The following is a 10,550-nucleotide window of genomic DNA, read 5'->3' as shown; positions in this document are numbered from 1 at the left end:
AGATGCTTGTGCTAAATAAATAAATAGATTAAATGATAAGTCATAATTACAGTTCTGTATTTTGTGTATGAACTGCTGCCATCATTTCTCTCAGACAGGCAGTCACTTCAATAGTCTATGCAGTTGAATATGAACAATTCAGTGTTGACCCCAGCCTTAAATAGTGTCTCATCCTGATCAATCATTACCAGAAACTATTTATCAGAAACACTTGAAGGAGATCTGCTACATAACACTTATTACCTGGAATATGTCATCTGGAAAACAACACTGAGAACACAACAGCACACAAACAGAAATCATCTACCTGTATGTGTTATGAAGCGCCTAGCGCTGAAAAAGGGAGGACTCAAGGGTGCGGATTCACCAGGGCGTTTATTGTTCACAGAAAACAAAGGGCCGAAAGGGCTGGGGTAGAACACAAAGAGGCCGCCAAAAGAACGGTGGGTCTGGCAGGGTCTGGGTCCGTGACCAGAGCGGGGTCCGGGGAATGGCGCAGGTAGAAGGCAGATGAGGGAGGCCGGGAGGACGGGCTGGAGCTCGAGAGCCAGGACGACCAGGCAGGGACCAGGGGGAACTGGAGGAACGCCACAGGAGAGACCACGTGAGCGACCTGGAGCACAGGGAGAGCACACAGGAGAGACAGGGCGAGGAAACAGCCAGGGACGCAAGGGAGGCACAGCGGTGTGGAAACACACTGGGGACGAGGAACGGGGGAGAAGCTGGAGGAGAAGACAGCCTGGAACTTCTGGCAGCATCAGGGGTGCACTGCTATGAAGAACTGGCGAGGAAGGGAAAACAGAGGGCAGGTTAAATAGGGAGAGTGATGAGGGGAAAGTGGAGACAGGTGTGGAAGGCTGCGCAGGTGTGCCTGGTCGTCGCTACTCAGAGAACTCAACCTCCGGCTGCGCCTCCCAGCCTGCAGCAAACGAGAAAAGAACACAAAACAGAAAATAATCCCTGAGCCCTCCCCGATGCGACCCCAGCTGCCGCATCATGACAGTACCCCCCCTTAACGACTGCCTCTCGGCAGCCGCTAATGTCAGCTGGGCAACACCCGTGGTGCGGGCTTGTCCGGATGTGTGGCGTGGAACTCCCTTATTAATGCCGGATCCAGGATATCAGCGGTGGGAACCCAGCTGCGCTCCTCCGGCCCATACCCCTCTCAGTCCACCAGGTACTGGAAGCCCCGTCCCCTCCGCCGGACATCAAGGAGGCGGTTGATAGTATATGTCGGCGCTCCGTCGATGATCTGCGGAGGGGGCGGAGCGGGGGCCGGAGGTTGCAGTGGGTCGCCGAGGTGGGGCTTGAGCTGGGACACATGGAAGACGAGGTGGACCTTCATGGAGGGGGAAAGGTCCAGCTTGAGGGCCACCGGATTGACCACCTCCAGGATGCGGAAATGGCCGATGTACCGGGGAGCTAGTTTCCTGGAGGTGGCCTGCAGGGGAAGGTTCCTGGTGGACACTGACTGTCCAACCTGGTACTGGGGAGCCAGGGTCCGGTGGCGATCAGCGGTCCGACGGTTCTGTTCGGTGGTCCGGAGGAGCGCCTGGCGAGTCCGACGCCAGGTGCGGCGACAGCGGCGGAGGTGATGCTGAACGGGACCGCTATCTCCTCCTCCTGGGCCGGGAACAGTGGGGGCAGGTAACCTAGTGAGGCTTCGAAGGGGGAGAGGCCGGTGGCAGCAGAGGTGTGGGTGTTGTGGGCGTATTCAACCCAGGGAAGCTGCTCCGACCAGGAGGAGGGATCCGCTGCACAGACACACCTGAGCGTGGACTCGAGGTGTTGGTTAGCCCGCTCGGTCTGCCCGTTGGTCTGGGGATGGTAGCCCGAGGAAAGGCTCACTGTGGCTCCCAGCGCCCGGCAGAAGGCCCTCCAGACCCGGGAGGTTAACTGGGGTCCGCGGTCGGAGACAATGTCCAAGGGGATACCATGGAGACGAAACACGCGGGTGACGAGGAGTTGGGCTGTCTCGGAGGCTGAGGGGAGCCTGGGGAGAGGGACAAAATGAACAGATTTAGAGAAGCGATCGATGATGGTGAGGATGATGGTGTTACCATGGGAGCGGGGCAAACCAGAAATAAAGTCCAAGGCTATGTGAGACCAGGGTCTGGAGGGCACGGGCAGGGGGCGCAGGAGTCCAGCAGGTGGGCGGTGTGAGGCCTTTCCCCGGACACGGACCGAGCAGGCTGCCACGAAACGCTGAGCATCCTCTTCATTAGTGGGCCACCAGAAGAACCGCCGGAGGACCAGCGGGAGGAGTGAGCCCACTGGAGGACGGCGGAACGGGCTCCCTGGGGAACAAAAGCACGGTTAGGGGGACCGTTACCTGGGTCAGGGTCCGTGCGGAGTCCTTCCTGGATTTGGCTCTGGAGTTCCCAGGTAACGGCCCCGAGCACCCGGAAGGGCGACACGATGGTGGCTGGAGAGGGCGTATCTTCGTCGGGAGAGTGCTGGCGGGACAGCGCATCAGGCTTAGCGTTGCGGGTTCCTGGTCTGAAAGTCAATGTGAAATTAAAACGGGTGAAAAACAGCTGCCAGCGTGCCTGGCGGGAGTTGAGCCGCTTGGCGGACTGGATGTAGGAGAGAGTTTTGTGGTCTGTCCACACTACGAATGGCTGTTCTGCCCCCTCCAGCCAGTGTCGCCACTCCTCCAGTGCCAGCTTCACCGCCAGGAGCTCTCTGTTCCCCACATCATAGTTCCGTTCTGCCGGGGACAGTCGGCGGGAGAAGAAGGCGCAGGGATGGAGTTTGCCGTCCTCCTCGGCTCGCTGGGACAGGACGGCCCCCACCCCGGAGTCTGAGGCGTCTACCTCTACTATAAACTGTCTAGAGGGATCAGGTTGGGTCAGGATAGGGGCGGTGGAAAATAAAGTTTTTAGTTTAACGAACGGCGCCTCGGCCGGGGGAGTCCAGTGAAAGGGCTTAGCAGGAGAGGTGAGCTGGGTGAGCGGGGAGGCGAGCTGGCTATAGTTCCGGATAAACCTCCGGTAAAAGTTAGCGAAGCCCAGGAACTGTTGGAGCTTGCGCCGGGTGGAAGGGCGGGGCCACGCCACCACCGCCTTAACCTTCTCGGGGTCGGCCAGGATTTGTCCTGGCCCCACACAGAACCCCAGGAAGCTGACGGTGGTGGAGTGGAAGAGGCACTTCTCAGCTTTTACAAAACAGCTAATTCTCCAGGAGTCGCTGGAGGACAGAGCGGACATGGACCTGGTGGGCTTCAAGGGTGGGGGAAAACACGAGGATATCGTCAAGGTACACGAAGACGAAGTGATTGAGGATGTCCCGGAGGACGTCATTAAGCAGGTGCTGGAACACCGCGGGCGCGTTGGTTAAGCCGAAGGGCATCACGAGGTACTCGAAGTGGCCGAGGGGGGTATTAAACCCCGTTTTCCACTCGTCCCCCTCCCGAATTCGGACCAGATGGTATGCGTTGCGCAGGTCTAGTTTAGTAAAATATTCAGGAGGGGGGAGCGGATACTTATTACACACGGTGATGCGGTTCAAACCCCGGTAGTCTATGCATGGCCGAAGAGAGCCGTCCTTCTTCCCCACGAAGAAGGCCCCCAGAGGGGAAGAAGAGGGCCGGATGAGACCCGCGGCGAGAGACTCTCGGATATACTGCTCCATTGACTCCCTCTCGGGCCGCGACAAGCTGTACAGCTTGCTGGAGGGGAATGACGCGCCCGGGAGGAGGTCAATGGAGCAATCGTACGGCCGGTGAGGGGGGAGTGACGTGGCGCGGTGCTTGCAGAAGACGGGTGCGAGGTCGTGATACTCGGGGGGCACAGAGCTGAGGTCGGGGGAATCCGGAACCGGAGCGGCCACGCCAGGTGCCGGTGGAAGCGCCGACTGTAAACAGACAGCCCCCCCCCGCCAGTCTATGTGGGGATTGTGGAGCTGGAACCAAGGGAACCCCAGGATCACCGAAGTGGAGAGGATTAAAAAAAAAAAAAAACAAAAAAAAAAAACGGAGGTGTTCGCGGTGATTGCCAGAAACTATAACTTCTAGAGGGGGAGTGCAATGGGTGACGTGGGCGAGGCGGTGACCATCAAGTGCGGTGACGACTAGGGGAACTTCCAGGGGTTCGGGGCGTATGCGATTCTTAGCGCACCAGGCCGCCTCCACAAAATTCCCATCAGCTCCGGAGTCTAGAAGAGCAGAGACAGATAAGGAAGACTGGGCAAAATTAATAGTGAGGGCAGGACCAACCGGGATTTATTCTTGTTAATAGTATTGCTCACCACTAACCTCGGCACTAGGGGTGAGCCCGGCCCTTTTGGGCGCACCGGGCAGGCAGACATGAAATGACCAGGGGCACCACAGTAAATACACCGACCTTCCCTGACCCGTGACTCTCTCTCCTCCGGGGTGAGGCGTGCCCTGCCCAGCTGCATGGGCTCACAGGGTTTGGGGGATGATCCACGCTCCCCGCCAGGGGCCGTGGAAGACCGGAGACGCCGAGGAGGGGGGGGGCCGGTGGAACCGGCCGGCTGCTGGAGGTGGCGTGTTTCTCCCTCCGCCTCTCCCGAAGGCGGTTGTCCAGGCGCACCGCGAGGGATACGAGAGCGTCGGCGGTTCGTCCCGGGCGGCGAGCTCATCCTTGAGCCGCTCGGCGAGTCCCCGGATAAAGATGCCCCGAAGGGCGGGTTCGTCCCACCCGGTCTCCGCAGCCAGGATCCGGAACGCCAACGCGTAGTCTGCCACCGACCGGGTCCCCTGAGAGAGGGCGAGGAGGCGCTGGGCAACATTGCCAGCGTGATCGGGCAAGTCGAACACCGCTCGGAACAGAGTCAGGCGAGGCCGCGTCCCTGTAGCAGCCCGACCACATAGCTGATCTTTTTGTGCTCGGTGTCCTAACACAGCGGTTTGAGGGCGAAGACGTTTTGGCACTGGAGCAGGAAGCCTCGACAATTCCCCAGGGTGCCGTCGTAGACCTCGGGGTGAGGTAGGCGGGGTTCAGGGGAGCGTGGAGCAGTGGCCACGGCCGAGGGAACCGCCGCGGCAGCGGACAGCTCGTTGAGCTTCGTGTGAAGGTGTTGGTTCTCAGCCTGCAGCAGGGAGAGGGCCTGCTCATGCTCGCGGAGACGAGCGCTCTGCTGTCGGATGAAGTCTCTCAGGTCCACCCCGGTGAGATTGTCCGCTGAGTCCATTCTGTGGCCAGTTCTTCTGTTATGAAGCGCTTAGCGCTGAAAAAGGGAGGACTCAAGGGTGCGGATTCACCAGGGCGTTTATTGTCCACAGAAAACAAAGGGCCGAAAGGGCTGGGGTAGAACATAAAGAGGCCGCCAAAAGAGCGGTGGGTCTGGCAGGGTCTGGGTCCGTGACCAGAGCGGGGTCCGGGGAATGGCGCAGGTAGAAGGCAGATGAGGGAGGCCGGGAGGACGGGCTGGAGCTCGAGAGCCAGGACGACCAGGCAGGGACCAGGGGGAACTGGAGGAACGCCACAGGAGAGACCACGTGAGCGACCTGGAGCACAGGGAGAGCACACAGGAGAGACAGGGCGAGGAAACAGCCAGGGACGCAAGGGAGGCACAGCGGTGTGGAAACACACTGGGGACGGTGTGGGTGTGGGTGGGGGTGGGGGTGGGGGTGGGTGTGGGGTGGGTGTGTGTGTGGGTGTGGGTGTGGGCTGGAGGAGAAGACAGCCTGGAACTTCTGGCAGCATCAGGGGTGCACTGCTATGAAGAACTGGCGAGCAAGGGAAAACAGAGGGCAGGTTAAATAGGGAGAGTGATGAGGGGAAAGTGGAGACAGGTGTGGAAGGCTGCGCAGGTGTGCCTGGTCGTCGCTACTCAGAGAACTCAACTTCCGGCTCCGCCTCCCAGCCTGCAGCAAACGAGAAAAGAACACAAAACAGAAAATAATCCCTGAGCCCTCCCCGATGCGGCCCCAGCTGCCGCATCATGACAGTATGTAGGAATGTAAAGCCTCATCTTTGACTAATCACTTCAGTAAAATTCATAGTGTTTATCAATAGCTATTCTCAGTGATGTGAAGAGCTCACTATTCATTGTCACCTTAACACCTGTGGGTAATTTAGAGTCACCAATTAACCTAAGCATGTCTTGAAAGTGTGGGAGGAAGCCTTGGCGCCCTGGGAGAACCCACACAGACACAGGGAGAACATGCAAACTCCACACAGAAAATCTCGGGGGGGAATGGGTGTTGGAACAATGCTAACCACTGCACCACCGTCTTTACTTGATGTCAAACATTAAAATCACCTCACAGATGATAAACACTGCTAGGTTCTAAGAAATTACTTGATAGATGTGATTATCTTCCTTCGCTGGAATTTAAGATTGTAAACACAGACCAACTTGATTTGTTAAAAAGAAAAAACATTGAAGGAGAGGAGAGACAGCAAAAACAAAAAAGTTATCACCACTACTTATTATAATATTAATGACAGTTCGATATGGTGACCTCCCTGAGGTTGTTAATTGGCTGAGATAAACTAAAATGAGATTGTGAGACTGAGAGAGTAACAAAGAGCTTTTTTCCCTCATTATTTGCCTCCTCAATAAATCAGTCAGATCGAGCAATCTCCTGTGTAATTTACATGATCTCTGTCTCATTTTTCCTCACTGACATCAACAAGTCTAACTTAAAACAAAGGTCCAAACTGTAAAAAATCATAATGTGACAAAGTATAGATATGAAAATGGATCAAAAGATGGATCAAAAAATGGATCAAAGTGACTGTAATGTTTGAGGTTGTAATCTCATCAACACCTGTGACAACAGTAATTTAAAATCTGAATGAATAATTACTCTCTGTGCATAAAAAGTCAAATTTAGTTTGTGGCTTAAGTATCACATTTGTTTTAATAGTTTCATCTTTATTGTTAGTTTGAGTTGTGGTTCTAACCATTGTTCAACAATAGAAATTTTTGGCTGATCTTATTTTTTTTCTCCCAAACAGCTATGATGAATTTATTTGGTTTTTGGTTTATGATACGAATATTTTATTTTGAAACATGATTTACCACCTATTGAAGACAATCCAATAGTTTGTACTGCAATGATGTGTTTATGCCTTTATTCAAATGTAAGACAACACAATATTATAGAATCTACTTTATATGTACAAATTATTGTTGCAGCAAAGCTCTATCATCCAGCCTTCACATACAGGACAAACACTGTAAATGAGACTTTAATTTGCAGGCACTGATACAGTGCTCCTGCATGTCAGTACACTTAGAGTACAGCTACTGTATCATGTATTTGATGGAATAAAGTGAATGTTCCCTCTCACATCAACAGCACATTCAAGTTTCTACTGAACAAAGCAAAAAAACAGTGTGAAGAACCAGACAGTAAAGGTGAGATGGTTTGGGTGGTGACTGTGGTCCAAGGAGCAAGTCAGTGTTTTCTAGTACTGATCTGGATCCAGGTGAAGAAACAGGATTTCATTTTAGTGTTAATATTTTGAGAGGGATCACAGGGTTTTTAAACATTTCCACAATTTTTTCAGGGTTTACTGCAGTTCTCTGATCTAATGTTACTAAAAATGGCACATGTATTATATCACAGCTGATTAAATAAAATGAAAAATTCAAGAACCTTTTCTCCTTCAAAAACGATCTCTGTTGTTGTTGTGCAACATTGTCAACCAGCTTCATATAGAGGGAATAGAAAAGATATTTTTATCAGCAAGTATACAGTGCTGCTGTGTGTATACAGGTATCATACAATTGAAGAAAAAGGAGTGTTTCCTTCTCACATGGTGAAAAGCAGATGACCACTGAAGGTGCTATGGTGATTTTCATTGTCAAACATCCTCGTGTTAGCCCACAGACGCAAAAACACAACATCTCCGACCTCTAACAACAGTGTGACACCATTAGCAGAACTTCCATAATGGGATGGCTGATGCTCATATGCAATAAAAATATGTTGTCCATTCTTGACCAACACAGCACCTGAAGCATGTGAAGCATGTCCATGTGCACCTATGTAGAACTCAAAGTGGTAGGCTCCTCTCACTGGTGCAATGAAAAAACCTGTGAAATGTTTTTATTTGTCAGCGAATGTAAGTGGAGAATTGTCTGATGCAACATCTGCCAACATTGACAAAATTAAATGAATTATTCAAGTTAGTGAATCATAGTACCTGTGTTTGGGCTGTAGGCATTTCCAATGTTTGTAACAACGTGTCTGAATACCAGAGGAGTGTGTGTGTTAAATGGTCCGACAGTTCCTGAGCCTGAAGCCAACAAAGAGGCTGAGAAAGCCACCTGTTTGACTGAGATAGACACACACTCATTTCAAGTGGTTGATGTTACAGAAATACAGTGGTTATTAAAATGAACTTGTTTTGAAATTCACAAACCTGCTGCTTCTCTCCTCAGAGCCTGCACCTGGTTTTCTGTCACATTTGTCCTGGCTTTAATGGTGGTCAGATCTCCTGCCTGTGCTGAAAGTAAATTCATCAAATACGTGAAAATAAGAAATAAACAACAACAACAACCTTGGACAGTTTGATTGAAATGAATTACTTCATACTGTTCAGAAAAATTGATGCTTCATTAAAATCTCTTTTTATATGTCATTATGACATTTATCTGACATTTGTCATCAAAACATATATACCTTGGACCTGTTGATTCAGGTTGTCCAGCTGAGTCTTTTGCAACTCCAGTTCTCTCAGCTTAGATGCTTGTGCTAAATAAATAAATAGATTAAATGAAAAGTCATAATCACAGTTCTGTATTTTGTGTATGAACTGCTGCCATCATTTCTCTCACTGTCTCAGTAGCTATCATGTTACTGTACCTTCATTCTCTCTCTGTAAGTGTCTTATCTCCACCCTCTGCTCAGCCAACAGGGCGCTCATCTCTCTCAGCACAGCATGGATGTCACAGGTCTGCTGGTGGTCAGAGGCATTTGCTGGTTCTCTTCCCTGGGATTCAGTTTGCCTCTCCTGTAGAATAATGTCATTGTCGGACTCTGTTTGAAGCTGAACAGTGGAACCAGAGCAGATCAGCAGCAACAGTGGGAGAAACATTGTCACCTCCATTCTCAGACAGGCAGTCTATGCAGTTGAATATGAACAATTCAGTGTTAACCCCAGCCTTAAATAGTGTCTCATCCTGATCAATCATTACCAGAAATTGTCTGTCAAGAACACGTGAAGAAAATCTGTAAGATAACAGATATGTCATCTGGAAAACAACACTGAGAACACAACAGTACACAAACAAAAATCATCTACCTGTATGTAGGAATGTAAAGCCTCATCTTTAACTAATCACTTCAGTAAAATTCATAGTGTTTATCAATAGCTTTTCTCAGTGATGTGAAGCCCTCTGTAAAATTTTAAGATTTGTAAACACATTTTTAAGAACTACAATGTGGACTGTCAGAAGTTAAACACTCATTTTATTAATGATAACACTGACAGGTTCTAAGAAATAACTGGATAGATATACTCATCATCCTCACTGGAATCACTGAACATCCTGATTTAAAACATTGAAGGAGAGGAGAGACAGCAAAACAAAAAAGTTATCATTTCCACCTGTTCAAACATTAATGACACAGTCAGATATAGTGACCTTCCTCAGGTTGTTAATTGGCTGAGATAAACTAAGACTTACCAGAATTTAAAGTCAGAAGAGTAATAAAATGTATTTTTCTCTCTTTGCTTCCTCAATAAATCAATCAACGTGATAAAGTCAGGCTTTTTTTTTTTGTTTGTTTTCTTTACATAGGCCATAACAATGATAAGAGAATATTTTATTTTGAAACATGATTTACCACCTGTTGAAGACAATCCAATAGTCTGTACTGCAATATGTTTGTCCCTTTATTCAAATGTAAGACAACACAATATTATAGAATCTACTTTATATGTACAAATTATTGTTGAGACTTACCAGATTTTAAAGTTAGAAGAGTAATAAAATGTATTTTTCTCTCTTTGCTTCCTCAATAAATCAATCAAGGTGATAAAGTCTGGCTTTTGAAGGGCAACAACACAATGCTATCAAACCATCCACACACAGCCTGCAGCAGTCACCTGTGCAATGTCTGTGATCCAAGTCTTATTTTTCCTCAATGAGATCAAGTCTAACTCAGAACAAAGCAAAGTCATAATAATAATATTACGTGTAATAATAAATGTAGTTTGTCCCAGCTGAAAATGGATCAAAGTGACTGTAATTATTAAGCTTGTAATCTTATCAACACCTGTCACAATAGCAATTTAAAATCTACAACCTGCTCTCAGAAAAGTAATGCATGCAAATGTAAATGTGTGAGCAAACACTGAAAGAAATGGATAAAATGCCCCTTTTCATCACCACCGCAATATAGTGAAAAGCCATTATCTTGGCTAATGTTGGTTAATTGTGGTTTATTGTATACAATCATTTAAATCTAACACCACAACCTCTCAAAGAGTTTGTAACAATGTGTAGTACTGGCTGAGGGTTATCAAGATCCTCCACCAGTGTGTTAAATTTCAGTCTTAACAGTTTGGTCAAAACTCATTTTCAGTGTGAGCAGCCAGAATATGGAATTCTTCACCACTGAC

The 10,550-nt window shown here is 49.4% G+C and overlaps 1 protein-coding gene across 1 annotated transcript; it reads right to left on the bottom strand.

Moving 5' to 3' along the window:
- Window positions 1-7,034: 7,034 nt before the first annotated feature.
- Window positions 7,035-9,115, bottom strand: LOC108891676 (uncharacterized). The gene is made up of 5 exons (XM_018688937.2): window positions 8,789-9,115; window positions 8,606-8,677; window positions 8,346-8,429; window positions 8,127-8,258; window positions 7,035-8,016 (listed from the first exon to the last, which is right to left on the bottom strand). Exons 1-5 carry the CDS (start codon window positions 9,030-9,032, stop codon window positions 7,733-7,735), a joined length of 816 nt encoding a protein of 271 aa, XP_018544453.1. The 5' UTR covers window positions 9,033-9,115; the 3' UTR covers window positions 7,035-7,732.
- Window positions 9,116-10,550: the final 1,435 nt, after the last annotated feature.

The sequence above is a fragment of the Lates calcarifer genome, linkage group LG6 (genome assembly GCF_001640805.2).
Source record: "Lates calcarifer isolate ASB-BC8 linkage group LG6, TLL_Latcal_v3, whole genome shotgun sequence".
Taxonomy (NCBI): Eukaryota; Metazoa; Chordata; class Actinopteri; family Centropomidae; genus Lates; species Lates calcarifer.
Note: the sequence above shows the minus strand (reverse complement) of the source record. Positions and strands in the feature narration are given on the sequence as shown.